General features: G+C 39.5%; 1 protein-coding gene across 3 annotated transcripts in view; it reads right to left on the bottom strand.

Annotated features, from left to right (window-relative positions):
* Window positions 1-26,374, bottom strand: part of STK4 (serine/threonine kinase 4) — a 70,632-nt gene extending 44,258 nt beyond the window's left edge. For all 3 annotated transcript variants that reach the window (XR_014026092.1, XM_081325043.1, XM_081325044.1), the window contains exons 1-8: window positions 26,238-26,374; window positions 20,639-20,719; window positions 17,477-17,605; window positions 11,114-11,228; window positions 10,665-10,829; window positions 8,886-9,053; window positions 2,656-2,793; window positions 2,070-2,198 (exon numbers count right to left, since the gene is read on the bottom strand). Coding sequence is in view for 2 of the 3 variants with exons in the window: in XM_081325043.1 (XP_081181169.1) it covers window positions 2,070-2,198; window positions 2,656-2,793; window positions 8,886-9,053; window positions 10,665-10,829; window positions 11,114-11,228; window positions 17,477-17,605; window positions 20,639-20,719; window positions 26,238-26,269 (957 nt within the window). In the remaining variant the exon portion in view is untranslated. The remainder of the gene's footprint in view (window positions 1-2,069; window positions 2,199-2,655; window positions 2,794-8,885; window positions 9,054-10,664; window positions 10,830-11,113; window positions 11,229-17,476; window positions 17,606-20,638; window positions 20,720-26,237) is intronic.
* Window positions 26,375-26,958: the final 584 nt, after the last annotated feature.

The raw sequence follows: 26,958 nt of genomic DNA, 5'->3' as shown, positions 1-26,958 counted from the left end.
AGGCATCATGATTCTTCAATTACCATAGCAACAAAAGTGAAGCAAAACTATGTGGTTTATTTCCAAACATATTTCTAAAACTCATCAAACAGCATCATACAGGTAGTCCTTGACTTACGACAATTGAGCCTAAAATTTCTGTTGTTAACTGAGTTTTGCCCCATTTTACAACTTTTTTTGCTGCAGTTGTTAAGTGAATCACTGCAGTTGATAAGTTAGTAATCCGGTTGTTAAGTGAATCTGGTTTTCCCCACTGACTTTGCTTGTCAGGTCTCAAAGGCTGATCACATGACCTTAGGATACAGCAATGGTCATAAATATGAACCAGTTGCCAATCATCTGAATTTTGATCACATGATCATGGAGGTGCTACAAAAATTGTAACTGTGTAAAGTGGTCATAAGTCACTTCTTTCACTGCTGTTGTAACTTTGAACGGTCACTAAATGAACCGTTGTAAATCAAGGACTACCTGTTAATTTGTTTTCTTCTCTTGGCCACAAATGGATGGTAAAATATCATGAGATTTTGTTACTGGAAGACAAGAGGATGACCACCAGAAACGTGATTGGAATTACAGTGGCAATGGGTACACTATTGGAAGACCTGAAGGACCATGCTGGGACAAATCATCTTGGAGGAAATGGATCTATGTGGTCACTGATGCTAATTTGATGGCATGCAATTCTGTCATTAAACATCAAGAATGGGAACTAGGGATATTAAGAAATTTAAATTATATCTAATGAACTGCAGAGAAAAAACAGCTGTAACAGAACAACCATGTTTCTACTCAACTGGCTTCCATATATCAAAATTACCCACAGATAATAAGCTAGGATGGCCAAAACAAAAAAAGAGCAGCAAACCTATGAGGCAGCAAATGCTACTTTTTGAAGCTGTTTCCTCTTTGTTAGAGGAATTAACAAAGATCACAAAAATGACTGCCACGTTTAGAAAATAAAATAGAAGAAAAAAGCAAACTTAGAAGATGATATAATTCTGAAGTAGATGACATAACTGACAGATTCCTCACAGTTCAAAGCAGGTGTCAACAACCTTGCCTTCCTATAGTTTGTTAGACTGCACTCCATCTTTCCTTGAGGACAGGGGTAGGCAACCTCGGCTCTTTTATGACTCATGGACTTCAACTCCCAGAATTCCTGAGCCAGCTATGCTGGGAGTTGAAGTCCATGAGTCATAAAAGAGCCGAGGTTGCCTAGCCCTGCTTTAGGAGCTCAAAGCAGCATTCATGAGCTCCTTCCCCAGGTGCCTTATGGGGCTGAGCCTTGGCTTTCTGGAGTTTCATGGAACCTGCCAATATCTCATCACTCTCAATATACAAAAGGCCTTAGAGGGGTCGAGTGAGCACCTACCATCCATAAAGCAATGATCCTGTTATTTCCTCCTCCTCATAGGATAGGAAGGAAAGAGGTGGGGGCTCAGACCAGTGGGGAAGACTGTAGCAAATTCATCTTGCAGTCTGCTGACGCTTTCACCTTCAAAGAGGTGGGTTTTTTTAAAGGAAAAGTTACCAGATTTAAGAAATTAATTTAAAACATTTAAGAAATTAATTACTGTATTTTTAATTTTCAGGTTGTTATCTAATACTCAGAACTGGTTGGAACAGATTGGCATAGAAATACTAGTAATAAATAAATATTAAACAATAGGACGCTGAGCTTGTCGATCAGAAGGTCGGCAGTTTGGCGGGTTGAATCCCAAGTGCCGCGTAACAGAGTGAGCGCCTGTTACTTGTCCCAGCTTCTGCCAACCTAGCAGTTCGAAAGCATGTCAAAATGCAAGTAGAAAAATAGGGACCACTACGGTGGGAAGGTAACAGCGTTCCGTGCGCCTTTGGCGTCTAGTCATGCCGGCCACATGACCACGGAGACGTCCTCGGACAAGTGCTGGCTCTTCGGCTTTGAAACGGAGATGAGCACCGGCCCCTAGAGTCGGAAACGACTAGCACGCATGTGCGGGGGAACCTTTACCTTTACCTTTACAACAGTATGGGGAAAAAAGAATTTATTATGCTACTACAGAAAACTTAATGGCTTTAGCACTCACTGAATTTTCTTCATCATCATGAAATAAGTCACGCTGTTGAGCTTGCTGAATTTTTAGTTTAATATCCATTGCCTCGTTAATCATATCTCGTAAGATGAAAACTCCTTTGGCGTTTTTTACAAAAGGGTGCTAGAAAACAGATAATTTTTAAACAAAAAAGTTAAAGGTGGTAAGAAAAAAATCAGAACCAAATATTATGTCAATACAACTCCAAAGAGCATGCCAGTAGTAACTTTAATGCAAGATCAAGTCAATTTTGTTCAACTTATATAATTTATACAAAAAAGGAAAATCTGATACACTATTCTATAATACTTTAATAGCCTAGAACAGAGAGGTCTAATCTCCAGGATTTAGCCTGTCCCTTTTACCATCTTTAGAAACACCCAAAATTCAGGGACACAATTTTTCAAATTTTGGTAAAATGAAATTGAAAGCCCCCCCCCCCAAAAAGGAAAGCTTCTCATTCTCCTCTCATCCCCCATTAAAAACTCAGAAGAAAATTCTACTTGGTTAAGCTCTCTAAAGATGTATGTGGAGGGAAGAGCTCCATATTTCCTTCCATTCCAAAAGAGCAGATACTAACCTGAAGCAACTGCGTTGCAGTGGCCCTTTGTTCTGGACACTTCACAAGACACTGTTTTACAAAATCTGTAAATTCATCTGACCATAGTTCTGGCTTTCGAAATGTTGGTGGTGGATTTGTTGGAATCATGAAAATTGCCTGCAAATAACAATATTGTTTTTTGCCCTTTGCCATGTTATAAGTAAGCAAAAAATAGATACATAGACTGTCATTCTTGGCCGCGCAGAAAATATTAAAAGATAACAATGTCCCGCTTCAGAGCACAAGGCTGGAACTGTACATTACTGCAGTCTTCCCCAACATATTAAATGCAATGGCAACCCCAATTATTTATTTTTATTTATTTATTTTATTACATTTATATACCGCCCTTTCCCGAAGGACTCAGGGCGGTTTACAGGGTGATTAAAAACAAAATACAAAAGTTAAAAACAGATTAAAAAAATTATATTCGTACCTGCATAAGTAAAACCCCAGTTAAAATTAAAATTAAAACTAAAATTAAAATTCTCAGCCTGGGCCAGAGAGCTCGAAGAGCCAGGTCTTCAGGTCCCGGCGGAATGAACGGAGGTCGGGGGCAGTCCTAAGCTCCACTGGCAGCTGGTTCCAAAGGGCAGGCACACCCACTGAGAAGGCCCTATCCCTGGGTGTTGTCTTACCGGTGGCACCCTGAGAAGACCCTCCCTGTGGGAGCGCACTGGACGAAGGGAGCTTGATGCCGGCAGCAGGTGTTCCCTCAGATATCCCGGACCCAAGCCATTTAGGGCTTTATAGGTCATCACCAGCACCTTGAATCTCACCCGGAGGGCAACCGGGAGCCAATGCAGCTCGCGGAGTAGAGGTGTTACATGGGAGTATCGGGAAACCCCCATCACAACTCGCGCGGCCACATTCTACACCAGCTGAAGCCTCCAAGTGGTCCTCAAGGGCAGCCCCATGTAGAGAGCGTTGCAGTAGTCTAAACGGGAGGTCACGAGCGCGTGAGTGACTGTGCGTAGGGCATCTCGGTCCAGATAGGGTCGCAACTGGCGCACCAGGCGAACCTGGGCAAAAGCCCCCCTGGTCACGGCTCCTATATGGTCTTCAAAATTGAGTCGTGAATCCAGGAGGACGCCCAAGTTGCGAGCCCTATCAACGGGGGTAACACCTCACCCCCCATCGTTAGAGGTGGAATAGTCTGGTTAGCCCGAGATGCCGATATGCACAGCCACTCAGTCTTGGCGGGATTGAGACGAAGCCTGTTTCTCCCCATCCAGACCTGGACTGCCTCCAGGCAACGGGACATCACGGCGAGGGCATCGCTGGGTTGGTTCGGGGTGGAAAGAAAAAGTTGGGTATCATCAGCGTACTGATGATACCCCACCCCGAAACCACGAATGATCTCACCCAGCGGCTTCATATAGATGTTGAACAGGAGGGGCGAGAGAACCGACCCCTGAGGAACTCCACAAATGAGAGGCCTCGGGGCGGATCTCTGCCCTCCCGTCAACACCGACTGCGAACGGCCCAGGAGATAGGAGAACCACCGTAAAACAGTGCCTCCCACTCCCAACCCCCTGAGACACCGCAGTAGGATACCATGGTCGATGGTATCAAAAGCCGCTGAGAGATCTAATAGGACCAGGACAGAGGAACAACCCCTGTCCCGAGCCTGCCAGAGATCATTCACCAGCGTGACCAATGCCGTCTCCGTGCTGTATCCGGGCCTGAAACCCGATTGGTACGGTTCCAGATAATCAGTTTCCTCCAGGAACAGAGGAAGCTGATGCGCCACCACACTCTCAACAACCTTCGCCAAAAAGCGAAGGTTGGAGACTGGACGATAGTTATTTAAAACAGCCAAGTCCAGGGCAGGCTTTTTGAGGAGGGGGTTTCACCACCGCCTCCTTCAAGGCGGCAGGGAAGACACCCTCTTTCAAAGAAGCAGTTATTACTGCCTGGAACCAGCCTCGTGTCTCCTCCCGGGCCGCATAAACTAGCCAGGAGGGGCACGGATCCAACAAACAGGTGGTGGTGCTCAGCCTCCCCATGATCCTGTCCACATCATCAGGGGAAACAGGGTCGAACTCAGTCCAGATAACATGCTCAAGACCGTCCGATTCCTCCACGTCAGACTCTGCCCAGTCAGAGTCCAGACCGGTCCGGATCTGAGCGATTTTGTCCGCCAGATGATGACTAAACTCCTCGGCTCGTCCCTGTAAGGGATCCTCCCTCACCTCCTGATTAAGGAGGGAGCGAGTTACCCTAAACAGGGCGGCCGGGCGATTATCTGCGGACGCGATGAGGGCAGCGAAGTAGTTAGACTTCGCCGTCCTTATCGCCGCAAGATAAGACCTTATAAAGGTTCTTAGCTGCAATCGGTCAGATTCGGATCGGCTGGACCTCCAACCGCTCTCTAGACCCCGTCTCCGACGCTTCATCTCCCGGAGCTCTGCAGAGAACCACGGAGCCCAGCGGGATCTGCGCCGGGTCAGAGGTCGCAAGGGTACAACACAGTCAAGTGCCCCGGCGGCCGCCCTTTCCCAGGCATCCACCAGGGCATCGACTGGGCTGTGGGTAAGGGTGATGGGTATAGACCCAAGCGCCATCTGGAACCGTTCCGGGTCCATTAGGCGCCTGGGGCGGAACCACCTGGTCAGTTATTATCTGAATGGCCCAGATTGGAAAAGCTGTCCTAGTGGTCTTCATCCTCTGTTTCAGTATACAGATAGTCCTCAACTTACAACAGTTCATTTAGTGAATGTTTAAAGTTACAACTGCACTGTTTTTCACACTTGGCAACTGGTTCATATTGGTGACGGTTGCAGAATCCTGGTGTTATGTAATCACCTTTTGCAACCTTCTCACCAGCAAAGTCAATGGGGAAGCCAGCTTCATTTAACAACTGTGTTACTAATTTAACAACTGCAGTGATTCATTTAATAAATGTATCGAGAAAGTTGTAAAATGGGGCAAAATTCACTTAAATGTCTCACTTGGCAACTCAAATTTTGGGCTCAATTGTTGTCATAAGGATTAACTGTAATTAGCAACGGTACTATGATACATTTAAATATAGAGAAGATTAACCCTGACTGCTCTTTAGAAGGCCAGATCCTGAAGTTGAAACTCAAATACTTTGACCACCTAATGAGAAGCAACGGAACCACTGATTGGTTCAAAATTGGGAAAGGAGTCCGGCAAGGCTGTATACTGTTGCCCTGCCTATTTAACTTATACTATGCAGAGCACATCATGAGAAAGGTAGGGCTAGATGAATCAAAAGTTGGAATTAAGATTGCCAGGAGAAATATCAACAACCAAAGATATGCAGATGATTCCACTCTAATGGCAGAAAGTGAAGAAGAACTAAAGAGCCTCTTGATGCGGGTGAAGAAGGAGAGTGCAAAAGTGGGCTTGAAACTCAACATTAAGCAAACCAAGATCATGGCATCCGGCCCTCTCAATTCCTGGCAAATAGATGGGGAAGAAATGGAGGTAGTGACAGATTTTATTTTCCTGGGCTCCAAGATCACCGCAGATGGGGACTGTAGCCAAGAAATTAAAAGACGCTTGCTCCTGGGGAGGAAAGCTATGGCAAATCTAGACAGCATACTAAAAAGCAGAGACATCACCCTGCCAACAAAAGTGCGTATAGTCAAGGCCATGGTTTTCCCAGTTGCAATGTATGGCTGTAAAGTTGGACCATAAAAAAGGCTGAGCGCCAAAGAATTGAGGCCTTTGAACTATGGTGCTGGAGAAGACTCCTGCGAGTCTTGGACTGCAAGGCGATAAAACCGGTCAGTCCTAGAGATCAACCCTGACTGCTCTTTAGAAGGCCAGATCCTGAAGTTGAAACTCAAATACTCTGGCCACCTAATGAGAAGGAAGGACTCACTGGAGAAGAGCCTAATGCTGGGAAAGATTGAGGGCAGTAGAAGAAGGGGACGACAGAGGTGGCTGGATGGAGTCATTGAAGCAATAGGCGTGAGCTTAAATGGACTCCAGAAGATGGTAGAGGACAGGAAGGCCTGGAGGAACATCCCCCATGGGGTCGTGATGGGTTGGACACAACTTTGCAACTAATAACATCAACATATTCGCATTCAAATAACTTTGAACTTTACCGAATCTAACTTCCTGCTTAAAGTGGGTTGAAAATGATAAACCTTTTATTATCTAAGAAGAGTTAACAGAAACACATAGCTGTTACACTTATACAGGCAGTCCTCACTTCATTATGACAATTGGGACTTCACAGTGATATGATCGTAACATACAATGTCACATGACCACACTGATTTAACAAGAGCAGTTGCAGAAGTCCTAGTTGCCAGCATTAAGTAAATCCCATGTGGTTGCAGCATCCTGCAGTCACAGGATCACCATCTGCAACCTTCTTCTACATTTTCCATAGACTTTACTTGTCTGAAGCTGGCAATGAAGATTGCAAATGGCAATTATGTGACTACGGACATAGTGACATTGTAATTGCAAGCTGAATGCCAAGCACCCAAATCACAACCACATCACCACAGAGACACTGCAAACACCCCAAGTACAAGGATTTGTCGTAAGTGAATGCATGGTCATTCAACGAGACTGCCTGTACTGCTGATCACAAAGGAAGGGAACCTGAGGCTTCAGGCAGGCCCTAAAAACTTTTGAATATAGTCTCTATAACTATTCTAAGAGTAGACAGTAAACTGTATTTTTAACAGGATGAGAGGAGTTATTAAGTGTATGGGGTATAAACATATTTAGTAATCAAATTTAGTTTTAGTTTTATGCCTGAAAAAAGTTAGCCAAATCTAATTTACTACATGCAGGATCATCACCATGCACATGGAACATTATTAAACAGATGTTAGAGATTACATCTAAAGACTTCCGGGTTTTGCATCTGCAGCGCATGGCCACCCATGGCTACTTTCTTCCAAAGTTGCCCTGGAGAGATGACTGTGAAGGAGAGGTGCCCTGTCAATCATGAAGCGACGGCAATCGCTTCATTTGATCCGGGGAAAGCCCTCCGAACCCAACAGGAGAAAGGCTAGTGTGAGATCAGCGTTTAGCCCAAGCTGCTTGCAGCTGAAGTCCCAGAGCACGAACCTAACATCAGTGAACAGCATGCTTGGAATTGGTGAGAGTACTGATCTTCTTTCTTCTATACTATTTAAATCCTTGAAAAGATCCCCAAAGCAAGAAAACCTCCAGAAGTGAAGGGAGGGGACTATATCCCCCTTACAGACGGAAGCGGCAAATTAACATAAAAGGTGGAAAGAGATATACTAAAACTTGATTTAAAATATTTCAGTCTGGACAAATCTAGGAACTAAAAAACTGTCAAGATTATACCCTAAAAAATTCTGATGGAATTATAAAAATATATAACAAAAATAACTTTTTGATTGAAAGAAAAACTGGAAAAAAGAAATAACTGCTGACATCTAGTGGAGAATCAGAGAATAGAACACTAACAATAAGGACTCAGAAATTGCAGAATGCCCAGAAACCAAAAAAAAAAATGTTCCTTTGAATTGCAAATAACTTTGAAGAGAGCTGGGAACAAAGGAAGAGCCAGCTATAAGATTAAAAAGTGTTTGAAGGGGAAAAAAACACCTGGAATGTTGCTTAAACCTGTTTATGGGGGGAAAAAACCCTTGGCTTTCTGGCTAATCTTTTAGGGAAGAATTTGCTGGAAGGATTTAAACTGGTTTAATAGACTGAATCTGTAATTTCGATTGACTGATAAATTGACTTTTGAATTAAAACACTGATGAAAGATTATGTGAAGTGGGGAGACAACATGGATATCACATACGTATCAAAAAATGACAGGATGCCATATTCAATAATTTTCTCCTGAAGGACTTAACCTGGAAAATCATGGACCTCCAGAAGCAATACTTCAAGGCAAGAATTATATTTTGGCTAAGGTTGAAGAAGGAAAATACAAATGGGAGAAGGAAAGATCAAAGAAATGTATTATTAATATATTAATTATGGAATTATCAAATTTAATCATAACTGACTGTTAATATTACTGTTCTTTTTTTCTTGTTAAAATATAAACCAAGACAACACGCTGTACACCAGGCACTGGGGATTGTTATAGTTAAAAACCAATAAAATATCTATTAAAAAGAGCAAAGTAAGAACAAACCAAAGATAATGAGAATTAGGGCTCAACTTTACTTGCGCATTAAAGTTACAATCATCTCCGCATCTTGGACTAGTTACCCAGCATTTACCCTCATTGGATGAATATCAGCATATGGAGGTTTTCCTTCAGCCATTTCAATGGCGGTGATACCCAGAGACCAGATATCTGCCAGACAATTGTATCCAATTTCTTGGATCACTTCAGGTGCCATCCAGAATGGAGTTCCTATCACAGTATTTCTTTTTGCCATAGTGTCCTATGAACAGAGGGAAATATTTAAGGAAGTTAGTTATTTAAAAGGAATCTGGTGAAAATATGTGGTAACCAATTGTTCAAATGCTTTCAAATATTCTATAAGCTACATTGTGAACTTTATAATTACAGATATTGTAAGCTATATTAAACGTCCCTGCACCAGTGAGGTGCAGTGGTGAATATGCTCCTCTAGAAATCCGAAGACTATGAGTTCTAGGCCTCTCTTAAGCAAGAAATCCCACTGGATGACTTTGAGCCAGTCACTCTTTCAGTCCAACTCACCTCACAGAGTTGATGTTGTGGGGAAAATAGAAGGAAGAAGAAATATTAGGTAAGTTAGCCGTCCCGAGTTACATATACATAACAAAAATGGGATAAAAAAATAATAACCCATCTCCTAGAATTTTCAAAATATTTAATAGAGATGGGCAAAATACTCTGTACAGAGTAGCTTCTACTGGAACATATAACTTCATTCCAGGAAGGAGGAGGAGGGGCAAAGAAAAAGCCAAGGACATTAGAGAATAAGAGAAGAGAAAGGCAAAAAAAGAGCAGGAGATAGGATATGCCCTTCTGACGCTGCTGGCAAGGTCAGTCAGAGAACTGGCAAGCTGACAGGACTTTTTGTGCTGGGCTATCAGTGATGCTTCCAATCCAGCAGAGTGGCACAGGGGAGAGTAAGGGAAAAAAAAGTGGTGAGAAGATTAGGGATGGCCAAACCGATGAGATATGCTGGGTTAGGAGCAATGCACATCAACCTTGTCCTATTCAACCTGTCTGGATTTTGTTTCATTCAAAATCTAAACAACCAAAGCATTCTGAATTTCAATTCTTCTGAATGATGTCTGACCTGTACAAGTTAGCAAAACCTGCAGAATCTGATGGTTCCGGGTTGAAAACATTTTCCCCTGCTTTGTGCACATCCAAATAGAAATAGATTCAAACGAAAATATATCATTTCTAAAAATCTAAAGCTTACCATTTCAGAAAATCAGATTATTTACATATGCCAGTAGTTCTCTGTTGACCGTTTCATATTATATAGTAATGTTTGATCTAGAAAATATACTCCTGCTTGGTTTACATAGCCATTAAACCAGACATGTCAAACACAAGGCCCGGGGGCCAGATCCGGCCCATGAAGTGGTTTCATGTGGCCCGCGAAGCCATCCTGGAAACAGGGAGGGAACGGCCCCCACTGCCTTGGCCCTGGCCCAGAGACCCTCCTTCTGCCAGAGACCCTCAGATCTGTCCCACTCCTGCCCAGGCCCCCATAGGCACCCTTGATGCGAACGATGTAGAGCTGGCCATGCCCACCCAGTAGGCCATATGCACTCTAGCCACACCCACCCAGTAGGCCATGCCCACCCTGGCCATGCCCACCCGGCCTCCTGAGGGCAACCGCAATGTTGATGCGGCCCTCAATGAAATTGAGTTTGACACTCCTGCATTAAACTATAATGTTTATTTGGCATTTTGTGATGTTTTCATCCAGTCATTATAGTTTGTAAACTATTGTTAATAGATTACTATGCCCCCAACTATGGCTTTTAAAAGAAACCAAGTCTTTACACAATATAGGAAGAGGTGTATAAGTACTTTCTATACTTACAGTAAGCTGGCCGGCTACCCCAAAATCTGCAAGTTTAGCATGTCCTTCTGTATTAAGTAATATGTTGCCAGCTTTGATGTCACGGTGTATTTTCCTCATGAAATGTAGGTATTCCAGTCCTTTCAGTGTTGATTGTATTATTGTAGAAATTTCATCTTCCATCAACTGTCGAAGGAAACTTACTAAATAGTTATTGCTAAGACCGTATTACTGTCACTTAAAATCCATGTCTTCTATTAGGACAAAGGATGGAGAAGGCTACAAGAGGGTAATGCAATTTATTGATCTCCAGTAATAACAACTTCCAGTGGAACATAGAATGTTCAATTTCTGCACTTTCAGATCTTTTATTACTCAATAAAGCAGGCCAATGTTTATAACTTTTATCTAAAAATTTTATCCAAACAAACCCCCTCAAGTATTTATTCAGATCCCGAAGCAGCACATACCGTTTTATTTCGTAGTCGAATTATATCAGACACAGATCCGGCACCGCAATATTCCATTACTATCCAGAGGTCCGTGTTCTTAAAATAGCTGCCATAATATTTGACTACATGAGGACTAAGGAAGACAGAACGTATTACTGAATTGACTCAAGTGCACATTTGCAAAAAAATAAATAAAAGCTAGCTATGAATCAGCCTAAAATTCTAGGATCGGGAAGTATTAGGAACTTAAGTAAAAGCATTAACCTATAAAAATGAAATTCCATCCTTTGGTTTTCAGTTATGCATTTCTACTCCTATTTGTGCATTTTTTGGCACAAGGCGACTCATGCAAGTGCAAGAGTTTGATTTAGCTGGCTTGCTCTAGGTATTGAGCTGGCAAGGCAAAAATCAAAGAGCTGCAGACCTGTAAACATGGGGCAGCATTTTCCAAATTCTGTACTGCGAAAACACTGTCAGAAATTACTGATACCATGAAAGAGCAGAAGAACGATATCTAGGATTTAAACCTTGAGTGCCCATCTGACTGTCTCTTTCTCTCACACATACAGGTATATGCCCCAGGCAAAGCTAGATTCCTGTATTCTGCAGCAATTATGTAGCTATGTCTTTTTCATTAGCCATAAAAGTTTTATTTAATGGTGTTAAGTCTTTCAAACTCTTGTTGTTATTTAACTATGACTATGAGAATGACAGCTGAGTATCTGTAGAGTCTTGCTTTTGTGAAGCCCAGCACTTCCAGCACCTACCCAATTTTTAACAGGGAATATACTAATAAAATAAAATAATTCAATTCAGGTATGAAAGATTATTCAAGTTGAGAATTTTTATAACAATTACATTGATATTAGCAACAACTTTTCAAAACATATTCCTCTAAGAATACTTTAGTTTCTTATAATAGTATATTTAACACAGAAAAATGTGCAAGATATGTTTTCATTGTTTTCTGTTATCGTACTAACATTTAAAACATTCCTTTAAACACCGATATATGGTGAAAACAATCAGCTAACCAGAGGTTCCCCCGATGTATTGTTCTGTAGAAATTCTCCATTTGTTTCAAAATAATAGTGACCATGAATGAATGGTTCATGTATGGTTTACATATTTTTGCTATAGGAAAGGTGTGTCCTTTCCCTACTCCCCCACCCAACTTTCTTGCTTCCTCTGTAGACGAGTGAACATTTTCTCTAAAGCATTTGGGGATGGGGGAATTCTTGTAAGAAGTTTAGACAAAGGCAAGGAAAAACGTTTTTTCTCAATTCTTTCATCAGATCTCAATCTCTTCTGCAAATGGAATAATCAATCAAGTGGGACAGCATCACAGTTTTAATATATTTCAGATTGCTATGCTTACTCATTATTAATCTACTATAAATGCAAATACGTAATTAAAGCATGCAAACACCTTTCAGCACCAATAGGTTTCTTCTAAGTTTACACATATTTTTAAAAATTATCTGAACTTTGGAGAATCTACAAATATTCCAATAATTTTCCAATAAATCATTTCCATGTAAAAATTCTAAACACAACATTTAAGCTCATTAACCACTTTTTTTTTAAAAAAAGATACTGTAGTTCAAGAGGCTTGTGAGAAATTAACAGAACTCTCTTATTTACTAAATTCAAAACAACCTAAGGAAATCAGACTACATAGATCAATATAGTCAAGTTAATAAAACATCTGGTGTTTATTTATTTATTTATTTTATTTTATTGGATTTGTATACCGCCCTATTCCCGTAGGACTCAGGGCGGTTTACAGGGCGGTTTACAGGGCAGTTAAAACCATGAATACAAAAAAATTAAAAACAATTAAAACAATTAAATTAAATTCAAGCCCCAAGAGTAAATCTAAAACCCAGTTAAATTAACAACCCCACAGTCTGGACCAAACAGATCGAAGAGCCAAGTTTTCAGGTCCCGGCGAAATGAGCGAAGGTCGGGGGCAGTCCTAGGTTCTGTGGGTAGTTGGTTCCATAGAGCAGGCGCACCCACAGAGAACGCCCTTCCCCTGGGAATAACCCGCCGGCATTCATTAACCGGCGGTACCCTGAGAAGGCCCTCCCTGTGGGGGCGCACAGGACGATGGGAAGATGATGCCGGCAGCAGGTGTTCCCTTAGATAGTCCGGACCCAAGCCATTTAGGGCTTTATAGGTCATTACCAGCACCTTGAATCTCACCCGGAGGGCAACCAGAAGCCAATGCAGCTCACGGAGAAGAGGTGTTACACGGGAGTATCGGGAAGCTCCCATCAAAACTCGCGCGGCTGAATTTAGAGTATAGACTTTCTTGATACCAGTTTAGCAGGATGGGAATATAATAACTAAAAGGTTCAGATGTTCAGAAACAAGAGAAGCAATAGAAAAGGACATTTAACTCTATATTAAAAATATCCACATCTGCCCAGATATCCAGAGTAATGATCTAGGCCGTGCTGTTGAGAGCATCTTTATTAAAATAAACAGGCCCTGCTGGTGTCCACTGTTATGCTTGGAAATTCCGGGAAATTCCTGACAACTTTCACCTTTAGAGGGAAGAGACAGAAGAAGGGAATATGCTAAACGTGTCTTGAACTTAACTAATATAAAATATTTGGTAGATGAAACTCATGGAAACTTTGAGAGAAGTTACAAGATACTGTAGTTTCTGCTATCAAGAGAAACTACTGCTAAGCTTGTAAGCCGCCCTGAGTCTTCGGAGAAGGGCGGGATATAAATGGAATTAAAATAAAATAAAATAAATAAATAAATAAATAAATACAATTGAGTATTATCTTGGACTTCAGATTTAATAAATTCAGAACAATGAAAAGTGGACCCCAGAAAGATGCTCAAAATGGATGGAAGATGCTTAATAAAATACTAAAAGCACAATAATAATGACTAGTTCCAGCAGAAGATTAAGGAAAATAGCAGAAGCACTTAATGTGGCAGCCCAAAAAGTTTAGCAAAAATTAAGCAAGGAACATACAGAATTAGGACTGTGGGATAGGATGCAGAGTAATAGCAGGTAGCCAAAATCTGCAAGTAGTATCATGAAAGGTCAAGCTCAAAATGAGCCAGTTAGTAAAGGATGCCAAGAATGACAAGAAGGATGTCTAAGGAGATTCTCAGTCATCCAACTCATGGTTGTCCCAAAGCTGCTTGTTCATGAGGCAACTAGACTTCCTTTATTTTTCTTTGAAGACATTTCGCTTCTCATCCAAGAAGCTTCTTCAGTTCTGAGTTCTTGGATGAGAAGCAAAACGTCTTCAAGGAAAAACAAAGAAAGTCCAGTTGCCTCTTGAAAAAGCACCTTTGAAATGACAAGAACGGCTTTTTCAGGAATGGGTAAAAGGAAGAAACCATGTAACAGGTATTCAGTGAAAATGACAAAATCGTAACAGTTAATGAAGAAAAAGCAAAACTATTTAATTCCTATTTTGATGTAATCTCTGAGAAATCTTAAGAGAATGGGGGGCAGTCCCAATTCTGTCCAACTGTAGAAGGGCAAAATGGAATTCTGAAAAGTAGAGACTATTTCATCTAAAAATTTTAACAGGAAACATTCTACAAAATATTTAAGTTTGATCTGTAAGAAGCTTAAAGTGCAATGGTTTGTCCAAAATAAATCTTACCAGACTAAATTTATCTAGTAATTTCAATAGTAGATTGTCACATGCTAAAGAAATAACTAATCTTAACTTTGTATTTAATGAGAACTGAATCATTACCTAGTGAAATAGGGGGAAAATAACAGAACAAAATTTAAGAAAGAGGAATGCAAAGTTCTTAAATTATAAAATAAATCGAAGGCACAAGTATAAGTCTCCCTGATAACAGCACACATGAGGTATAGAGGAATAGTACATCACCAAATAACTACCACCCAACAGCCAAAACAGCTACCACCCATAGCTGCCAAAAAACAAATGCAATTTTAAGCTAAACCAACAGGAATCTAGTTTATAAATCACAGGAACTAATAATTCCACTATAGGTTGCATTCCTTTTAAATACTGTATGTAGTCCTTGGCCCTACATTTTAAGAAAAATCAGATGCAGAAAAAGAAAATAAGGGACATTTTATCAGAAGACACTATAGGAAATGACTGTGTTTAGCTCTGATAAAAGAAAAATTATGAGGGGATATGATAACACTTCTAAAGTATTTGAAGTTGTTGGTTACTATATTAACACTATAGTCAAAATAAAATAAAAACTTTCCTTAGGTAAAAGAATGGTTTCAATTGTTTTTTGCCATTTTGAAGCATAGAGCATTGCAGGAATCCTACTTCTTCACTCTATCTCCTTAGAATCATACGTGGGAAAGAATAAATCCATCCATTATTTCACCCAAAACATAATCAAGAAACAATCTAGAGAAGGACTTCCGGTTAGGCGTTGCGGCATAATGGGTGCAGGAAGATGTGGATGAATTGGGTGAGACTTTATCCTCTTTTTATGACCTTAATACTACTCTCCTGGGGAAAAAGAATGCCCAAAGCAAAGAATCCTCCCCGATGAGAAAGGGAAGTTTTTGCCCGCTCCCTCAGGAAAAGAAAACAGCCGAATTAATTGCTTTGGGGGAAAATAGAAAAAACTACAAGATCAATTTGGAACTAATACAGATATATAGCTTTGAAATTTGGGGACTAAAAATACCTTTGAGACTTTTTTTAGAAATAGTCTTGGATTTGGAAAGCTGGAAGACAGTGACAATGACATCTAGTGGTAAATCATAGTACCACAATTTATTATGCTTAAAGGAAACTTGCCTTGAAGCCCAGACTTAAATAAAACTCTGTTGTTCCTGGAAACTTTCACTTTTGCAGACGGCAGCTGGGAAAAGGGGAAAAAAAACTCTTGGGCTGCTCATCTGTTGGGGACCCTATTGAACTATAAAGACTACATACAAAAACAAAATGGGTGTTCATACTTAGCCTCAAATGGTAAAAAAACCTTTAACACTTGTCTCCGAAGCCTCCAGCTTGATATACATTCAAGAAAATGTTAATGAATCTCAGAAATTATTTCTATGTTGAAATCAATCCAAGAGACAATTGTTTTATTTCATGATGAGACTAAAAATAATGCAAATGAGATAAAAGAACAAGTTTCTAACCTAAACTTACAAATCCAAACAATGATGACAAAGAAGGAACTAGTAACCTAGAAAACAAAAGGAAAATTAGAAGAAATGAATCCAAAGTTGGAGGACCTAAAGGAAGGAATTAACAGACAGATACAGACAAATGAAAAATTAGAAGATGCAGTGATAACACCAGAAATGGAAAAGATATCTTACTTGTCAAGATGTCAGAACACATTTGAGGATAAGGAAGAAAAGCTGATCGAATGGAAGATAAAGCTGTTAGGAGAAATCTGAATATTGACAAACAAGAAATGAAAAGAAAAACTGAAGGAGAAGTATGGAGGCTGTTTAATGAATATAAATGGGTTGAGCATTCTTCCAAAAATACTTCATTTTTTCTTCCTCATTCCAAACAATATATACAAAAACAGAGGAAGAATTATTTGATTATTCAAATGCGCTGACTTGGAAAGTTATTTGGCAAAGGAAGAAAGCTGGAGTAAGACTGAAGAAAATAGAAGTTTTGACCTATTAGATGAGATATTATACTATTAAACAGATGTTTGAATATGGTTAAGAAAATAGATAACTGTTAGAAATAAAAGTATTATTATAATTAGGATAGGATTTGTAACTAGATTATTATACTTTGTTATGAGATGGGAAATATGAAAATTCTAAAAGGGTTTGAATAAGGGAAGCTTTTGGTTTCCCAAATATAATTTATTATGAAAAAATTATAAGCAATAGAGATATTTTGAACAATGATGGGAAATTAAACAATTTTAAAAAGCGGGAAAAACAGGATATTGATTGAACAAATGGATCTTAAGTGCAAATGCAATTGAGATATGTTCTGGCTAGAAAAGATATTATAAACTGACACTATTGATATTATGTATAATACCAGAAAAATGTGATGAAGATGTCTATATTTAATCGTATATGTATTAACAGTAACAAGAATTTTATTTACCCAGTGTGGAAAAATGCATACCACCGGAAGAAGAGAGGATCAAGGAAGCACTGGATGGTGTAGTATTGGAATGAGATTGGGAAAGTTAATATGTACCACTGAATTACCAATGGACCCAGACAACACGTTGTTTATTAAGTACTCATGATTGTAAAATTAGAAAATTAATAAAATATGTATAAAAAAAGAAACAATCTAGAGAAAAAAGTGACGTAACTTCCCACATATTTTTAAGAGTCATTTTTAGAATGAGAAAAAAGAAATTTCCCCCTGGTAAATGAAAATTCCAAGTGCTGATACTTACCTATCACATTGTTGCATTATTGATATCTCCTTAATAATCTCCTGCAAATCAGACTCAACAGGAACTTGCTTAATTGCAACAACTTGGCCTGTTTCTTTATGGATAGCTTTGAATACGCTGCCATAGGATCTGTAACAAGAAACCCAAACTTGAAACTCAGAAAGGACAATAAAAGAAGCTTGATCATTGTGCTGGAATGCCTCATGTCAAACCTTGACTCCTGAAAAGTGCCATGTAGCCCTCAACTAAAATCAGTGGATTCATTCCTCAATAAATCAATGAAAATCAATGTTCTGACTCATTTAATTGGGTTCTTTTTATTTAATGTTAGGACTTATGTGGAGAATAGATTATACCATAGATCATATATGCAGAACTACTGAAAATTAAAAAGGGTTCACCCACCTTTAAGTACTACTATATATGAGAAACGTTACTGGAATAAGCTGTTTTAATATTCCTAATATGGAAAATATATATTTGCAGGAAAAACATAACTTTTGTTCTCAGAAGCTGACTTTTTAGTTTTTAGAAGCCAAAAGAGAGACTATCATAAATATTCATTGTTAATCAATATCTTGATTTAGTGGGATACAGATTATGTACCAGTGACATTACTTAACTTTAAATGTGCCAATGATTAATTGATTTGTTTCATTACTAGAAATGAGCTGTGGAGTATATTTTGCATGCTTAATCTCACTTTTGGAAAAAGTGCAGTCTAAATCATGCATGGCACTGCTGGATATAAAAGAAAATTTTGGAATATTTACAGCCTTGTCTCAATTCTTTTAACTCAGACTGAGAAAGTGAGGCTTTGCACACAGCACAACTTCCTCAATTGCTAGAAATGGACAACCTGCAGACATAGCAGCCCCACCTTTGGAACCCTTCTAACAACTACAGAGTTTCCTACTGCCTTGAGGCAGGAAACTTGCAGAACCTAAAATAGGCTAAACAAACAAAACACCAGAACATAGGGAGAAGGGAGAAGCAAACAAAAAACAATAAAATGTTATGAAATCATTTTAAATGCTACTAACTTGATTCATGTAAAACTGTTTACTATGTTTTGGAAGACAGGAACTAAAATATTTATCTTCTAATATATGTCTGTGCACTATCAACTGCTATGGCAGTATGGAATATTTGACATTACAGGAGTAGCAGCAGAATAATCTTTAGGTCACATATTGCAAAAATGAAGATCGTAACAAATGATCTGTATAGAAATGACAAAATCATTTCATGGACCTCACTAATAGTACCCTTTTAGGCTTTTTTCCCTAACCATGCTGGAAAAATCTTAATGGTTTCCTGGCCGGTTTAGAAACATAAGTCTTCAGAACAATAGGGGTGGAACCTTTAACAGAATTCTGCATATATGCAGGTAGTCTTGAGTTACGATGGCTACCGGTAGCAGAATTTCTGTTACTAAGCAATGCAGTTGTAAGCAATTGTAACTTTGGTAACTAAATGACCATAAATCAAGGATTACCTATACCCAAAAGCACACAATCATAAACATCATCAGCAAACATAACGTATGTAATTTAACAAATGTACTAATTTAACAAAGAAAATCACAGTAACTAAAGTAACAAAAGTGTAAAGTAAAACAATGTTTTTCCTACATATCAAACTCATGAACCTATTTTAATTGGTAGCTATCTCCCCCAGTCCCAATCCAGCAAGGCAAGTTCCAGAATTAAGTATCATTTGGCTAGGTCAAACATGGAAAAACTCCATGACACAAAGATCACTATGGTCAATTTTAGACTGGCAGTTGCTCTATTTCTTTACAAGCTTAGAAAGCTAGTTAAAATGATCCAGCCCAGTTCTTCTTTTGTAATGGTTTAGGTCCTGCCTAAAAGTGGTACTGGAGGAATTACTTTTCAACATCTGAATCACTTACCTATGGTGTTCCAAAAGCTTGTCTTATCTTCCATGCTGTATAACAGGGGTCCCCAACTACTGGGCCATGGCCGCTTGGCTACCAGGCTGCGTGAAAGAATAGCCAGTGCACGAACCAGCCTACCTTGAATGTCCCATCAGCGCTAGCGCCGCCCCGCCCCTGAGTGTCCCACTGGCACTAGCGCCACCCCAAGCATTCTGCTGGCACTAGCGCCACCCTGCCCCCAAGCATCCCACCGGCACTAGTGCCGCCCATAGCATTCCACCAGTGCTAGTGCTGCCCCATTTGCAGCACTCGTGCCCGCACAGCCCCATTTGCATGTGTCCATGCACTCGCATGCGGCCATTTGCTCGTGCACATGCACGTGGGGCTCATTTGTGTGTGTGCAGGTGCGCAGCCCATTTGTGCGCATGCACACAGCGGTGCCTGCCTCCCTTTCTGGGCCGCGAAACCAAAAAGGTTGGAGACCTCTGCTGTATAACATCTATAGGAAATTAGTGGGGGAGTTTTGGGTTCCAGAATGGAGTGCCATGTATTTACTGATGACACCAGGTTCAACTGTTCCCTACCAATTAATTTCAAGGAAGCAATGAGTATCCTTGGATCCCTTCTAATCTTAATAGTGGACTAGATGAAAGAGTACCACCTGAAATTAAATCCAGATTAAGAGAAAAGTACCATTCATAGGAAAAAAGATAGACTGTAGGACTGAAACAAACATTCCCAGAAAAAGCAGATTCAGAGTTTGGGGATGCTTCCTGAACCTCACCTATCACTGAGTTTGCATGTGTAGGCAAAAATTATATATGCATAATTACAGTTCATGAAGCTATGTGATCTTTCCTCAGGGAGTAATTTAACCTCTCCTCATTACAACTCTCTTGACTGTTTGGATGGGGCTACCCCTGAAAAGTGTTTGGAAATTGTAATTCAAATAAATTGTGGCAGCCCTGCTAGCTATATGGTGCAAGATATATGGAACATTTGATGCTACAATAAAGCAGCTTGACATTTCCTGTCTCCTAGAGTACAAGTCACTCTATAGCTAACTTTCTCTACTGCAGTCTATAAAACAATGTTTTGCTCCGAAATAAGCAATCTGGTTTATTTAGTCTTCAGAATGACTTGCTGTTTCAAATAGTTTAGTTTAACAGTACATATCAGGAAATGACATCAATCCTATATGCACAATTATCTATGGCAACATTATATAGGCTATGGTAAGGGTATTTATGTGGTTTACTTACCCTTCTCCAAGTTTTTCCAACACATCAAACACTTCTTCAGGCTGTTTTGTCAAACTGTCTTCATCTAATTTTCTTAGCTGCCTGGAATCAAATAATTAGACATGTTATCAGGTTTTGATGGCTGGACCTTCAATATCAACTTAATTCCAGCAGCAAATATAGTTTATTAACAAATTCTTTTACCAATACTGAGCATAATCCATACATACAAGATTGCATTTTTTAAGGACAGAAGAGAGACTCTCAAAGTTCTCAGGCAGCCTGACATTTGCATCAGTTGTATCTCTTGTACTAGGAAGCATTCTAATTCATAAAATATTTTTCATCCAAAATGCACAATTAATTATGAAATATTTTCTACAGTTTCCTGAAAACTAGGTATTCATTTTCTGAATGCAAAAATATAAAAAAAAATCAGCAACATATGCAAAACAGATAATGATTTTAAAAGAGGAAATATTACTAAGGTTCTATTCAGGAAATGGTGAAACACAAAAACAAGCCTTAATGATAAAGCTTTAAGATTACAGAATATAATCTGGTTTAGAATAAAAAAAACAGCAAATACACTGTAGATATACACTATCTTTCCCAAATTACTATTTGGGTAATTGTTAGCCCACAAACTGTTCTGTGTATTTTTAAACAAGCCATAATTAGGTATTTTCATATATCACAGTGTGAATTCAAACGTCTTAATCGCTATAAGCTACTAGTTATCACAACACATTTAGTAGCTACCTCTATTAGGAATTTTTAAATTCTGTAATTTTATTTATTTGATAAGTTTATACAGGTAGTCTTTGTTTACCACCACAATTGGGATCAGCACTATGTAGGAAATGACAATAACTTGTGTTTTCTGGCTCAAAATTAACAACACTAATCAGTTTCACACTTTTCACTTTTGTTTGCCTCCTTCTCACTTCCATACCCTTTGAAATGTGTATTCTAGTGCTAGGATAATTAACAAGGAATTAATATTTTCATTTACACTCATTGTAGATAAAGATTATAAGAGACTAAGCAGGCACATAAAGGGGGAATACCATCAAAAGCAATGTACTAGCATCAGCAGCTGCGAACACACTATCTGTTATGTGCCTGGTTACTCTCTTGTAATCCCTTCTTCTCCAATGTCTCCACTCTGCAGGTGGGGGACAAGCAATTTCTCCTTGGTCTGATCTATTCCCACTCCTCAAAGGAGAGAAACTGGAAAGTAAACAGCATAGTGCTTTTGATGTGTATTTCCCACTATGTGCCTGTTTATTCTCTCATAATGTTTTTCTCTTCAATCTCTCTGTTCTACAAGGTGGGGGGACAACAGCTCAGGAACAAGATGCCTAGTAATTCTAATGGCGATCATATAACTGTGACGATCATATGACTGAAGGACAGCATGGCTGTAACTTTGAGTGGTCACTGAACTAGGCAGTCAGTGAGGGTTACCTACGTAGATGCCCATTTCACAAACATGACTCTTTAGTCTAAGTGGCCATCATCAATTTTAGAATCCCTCATATAAACTCTTTGGGTATTACTTCATTGACTAATTGCCTCAGCTGAAATATCACTAGTCAATTCACATATTAGAGATTAGTCATTTTAACAGAAAACATTAACTCAATTTTAAAATCACTTGTGCTTGTAAGATCATTGACTGAGATGGGTGGATATAAAAATTGAATAAGTAAATAAAGTTGTTTGAAAAGTGATTATAATATCAGCAATGTAAAGAAATGCAAGTATATTATATGTAGGAAATACAATTCAATGTATACAGTATAGATTAATTATGATTACAATTATCTATTTATCAAAATAGAGAAATGCTACAAACCAAGTAATACATCAAGTAATCAAAAACTAAAAAGTTTGAAAAATAATTGGCAATAAAAGAAAAAAGGGAAAGAAAATAAATTTGAGAATCCAAATTGTTCATACTCAAGTGAATATGAAGAGGCTGAGATAGTGAGACATACACACACAAACAAGTATATTTCTCTTATCCTATCACTATTATGGTTCTTTTGTTCAGCATGTAAATGCATTATCCAAAATTGAAAGCAGCTACAATCTGTGATAACAAAGTTAAAGAATTTCCTGCTGACCTCAATTGTCTTTAACTTGGGATTGTTTTCCTATTGCAATGGGTAGAGTACAGGCAGTCCTCGACTTACAACCACTTGTTTAGTGACTGTTCAAAGTTACAGTAGCACTGAAAAAAGTGATTTATGACTGTTCTTCACACTTACAATCATGGCAGGATACCCAGTCACATGATCAAAATTCAGATGCTTGGCAACTGGTTCATATTTATAACGGTTGCACAGAGGTCATGTGACCACCTTTGGCAACCTTCTGACAAGCAACTCAATGGGGAAGCCAGATTCACTTAACCACTGTGTTACTAACTTAACAACTGCAGCGATTCACTTAACTGTGGCAAGAACAGTTGTAAAACAGGGCAAAAATTCATTTAAAACTGTCTCTCTTAGCAGCAGAAATTTTGCAATCAATTGCAGTCTTAAGTCATAGACTATACTATATTTTGGTTCTCTAGATACTGAGTTACAACTCCTATTTATTTATCTATCCGTCTGTCTATCTGTCCAATCATCCATCCAATTTAGAGGCCATTTGATTTCACAGAACTTATATATTACAAAATAAGAATAAAAATACATTGCTAAGTGCAATATTACAACAATTTAATGATCTTACTTCAGCTGTTCTTTGCATTACAGACCCACAAAGGTTGTAAATGTTAGGATTGGTTACAAAATTACTTTTTCATACCATCATAATTACAGTCACTAAACAAGGCAGGCAGTAAATTAGAACTACCTGTATTCTGGAAAATAAGAGCTCTTTTTTCCAATATAATCTTTACTCTTTTACTTTTATAAAGATATTCATACAAACATTATGTATGCTTTCAAAGGGATTTTAATAAATTCATACCTAAAATATACAGCTGGAAGACAACAATATGTTATACAAGACTAGTATGAGTTAATATCAAGATGAAGTATGTGCAAGAGGTTATATTAAGACTAAAAAAAATTTCAACCCAAATTAGAAGGTTGGATAAATCACAATGTATTTCTGCATCTGCCATTAAATGGTTAACATCAGACCTGTTATGATATAATATATAATACCTGTTATGATATATACTTAAGCAAATATGTAATATTGATATGAAATTAGCATTCTCTAACCATGGAAAACCTAATTTGACACCTGATAATCATCTTCGTAAGGAACTCTATGTTTTAAAATAAAGAAGTATCATGATTTCAGTAACCTCATTTTCATTTTAAGTATTAAATCTGGAAATATAGTTGCATGCAAAGATTAAGGTAATCTTTTGTACCACAGCAGAAATGTCTCTTGGCATCACCAAATGTAGGTCCTGGCTATTTCTACCAGATAGAATGGCACAGGCTGATGTAATTGGGGAGAGGTGGCCCCTCAGATAATTCGGTCCCGTGCCACGAAAGGCTTTAAAGGTTAAAACCAGCAGCTTGATTAGAGCCAGGAACAAACTAACAACCAATTCAGCTTGCCAGGTGTAACATGTGCTGTTCTAAGAGCACACGTAACTGCCTGTGCCACTGCATTCTATACCAGTCAAAGCTTTCAGATATTCTTCAAGGGCAGCCCCATGTAGACTACATTGTAGTAATCAATTCTGGAAGTGATTAGGGTTAAGTGACTGATTATAAGCAGGGCCTGGCAATCCAACAGCAAGTGCAACAAGTGCACAAGTCAAAACTGTGCAAAACCCCACCTAACCACATGTTACCCCACTCATCAAGCAGAAGTCATGAGTCTAAGAAGACCCCCATACTTATATTGCATCTGTTTGGTTCAAAGCAACCCCATCCAAGCACCAAAGATGCCATAGTGCTGGAACCACCCAGTCTTGTCAGGATTTATCTGAAGCCTGCTGTTTCCCAACCAGATCCTCACAAACTCCAAATACTAGGTAATACATTCCTAGCATTGCTTGATTTGGATAGATATAATTGGGTATTGTTAGCAAACTGATCATACCTCAGCCCATGGCAACAGATGAGCTCACCTAGCAGCTCACATAGATGTTAAAGAGGAGACAAGAAAGCAAATATCTTATTCTGCTTCTGGAAAATAACTTTCAGATAACAGTAATTACCACTATCAAGCAGTTTGTTACAAGTCTCAGGAAGTATTATATAAATGGTTCTAGACATCTGCAGATATCAAATAGCAGTGTTCACAAAGTACTGCCACTAACATAGCTTTTGTTACTTTCATGCCTATATTATGATCAAACTTTTTTTAAAAAAGGTGGGACAAAAATCTAGTAATAATTCAGGAAATTATATAATTTTCAATCTACATATACAGAATATTTAATACTTTAAATGTTTAAGCCACCGTTTAAGCAATTAAAACTGCACAAGAAACTGATTGCCAGTATTTCAGGATTTTGACATTTTAGAACTTCCCTTTGTGCATTTTAAGACACTGGGTGCTCCTCTACGTATTCACTTCCCCTTACTATGTTTTTAAGCAAGCAATGAGCTTTGGTAACTAAAGATACCAACTTCCTCTGTAGATGGCGTCTAAAATGTCCAAAGTACATCAAAATGTACACATGTGTGCCCATAACATTTTTAATTTCCATTTACGCTCTACCTCCCACAGAAAACCTATTTCTAAAAAGGCAACATATTACTTGGAAAGCCTTGCAAATCCATAAAGCAAAACTTTTCCTATTAACTTCTCTATTCTTCTGTTGATGGGGTTAACCCCAAAACTTGGAAACCAACCTGAACTGTAGGAAGCCCTGTTTTAAATACCCAGGCAGAAATTACTTATGCCAAGGCAGAGATTGATTATCTCAATATTTGGAAAACTACTGGACTAGTAATCAATATGAGATTTCACCCTAGGCCACCCTCACTTAAGATGCCAAGTTCGTATCTTTAGATATCATCAGTTTTATCACACTAAGGCAGGGGTAGGCAACCTCGGCTCTTTTATGACTCATGGACTTCGACTCCCAGAATTCCTGAGCCAGCCAAGCTGGCTCAGGAATTCTGGGAGTCGAAGTCCATGAGTCATAAAAGAGCCGAGGTTGCCTACCCCTGCACTAAGGGTACCACTGCATTTCTGCTCTTGATTTTTACAGCGGAAAAACCTGTACCGTGGTACAGTGACTAAGGAAAGCAGATACTCAAAATATACGTATAAGGTGACTCAATATGGTAGCTAGGACTTTCAGACGGAACTTAAATCCAAAGAAATAGTTGGACTAACGCAAACCGAAGGAGCAGACAAGCTGCAAAACGCGGACCCGACTCCACCAATAGGAAACAAGCTGGGCACCCAGTTTGAGACAAAGAATTACAGAAAGACGCCGGTCCTTTTGAGCACAAGGTGCAGGAAAACCCCGACCAACGAAAGCCAGGGGAGAAAGGTCAGAACTTCTTCTGCAGAGAAGACCGAAGAGGAGGTCTCAGAAGCAAGAAACCCCCCCCCCCTTGCTCTATCCTCGACAATTCTTCCACCATCCTAATCGCAGCCCCCCCAAAGTCCGGCTTCTCACCGGCGCGGGTGGCGCAACTGCACGGTCTCCATGGCCGCAGGAGCAGCAGCCGGTAGACAAGGGCTGGGATGATGCGGAGAATCAAAGAGTAGCGGCAGTCACCGGTGCTCCATCCCGCCCGCTTTCTTGCAGCTCTACTCGCTCTGACTAAAAGCAGCGGCCCCGCCCCCCGCCCCCCCCAACCAGCGGCTGCACTTCCGCTTCGGAACAGCCTATCCAGGCAATGCCCGCCGGCCTCTGCAAAAAAGAAAAAACGAAGCCAATACGGACCCCGCCCACCCGGCAGCTGGGACTGACGGAGGACAGCGCGCGGGGGCGGGGGGGGGGCGGGGCGGGGGCGGAGATGTAATTCACAGCCCTGCCCACGTGGTTCGCGCCAATTCTCTGCTGTCTTTGGAGGGCGTGGCTACGGGGATAATTAAGTCCCTCCTTTTATTCCTCGGTTAAGCACAAGAGAGGGTGTGGTGGGCACGCGCTTTCCCGAGGTTTGGGTAAGATGTGGCAAATCCATTAAGTTTGGAGGTAGTGGGTTCACACGTTGCATTGAAAGATGATTTTTTTTTTCAATCATCCTGGCGGAATTCACACCTTTCGCTAATTTATATCCTTTATTACCGCGTAAGTTGGTTTCTTGTTGCCCAGGATGTATCCATAGCACCACAAAACTAAATAAAACACTTTAAAAAAAAAGACACAAAGGACTGAAATATCCTGAAACTGT

Source organism: Vipera berus, assembly GCF_964194415.1.
Source record: "Vipera berus genome assembly, chromosome: 3".
Taxonomy (NCBI): domain Eukaryota; kingdom Metazoa; phylum Chordata; class Lepidosauria; order Squamata; family Viperidae; genus Vipera; species Vipera berus.
The sequence above is the reverse complement of the archived record's forward strand: the minus strand, read 5'-3'. Positions and strand labels throughout refer to the sequence as shown.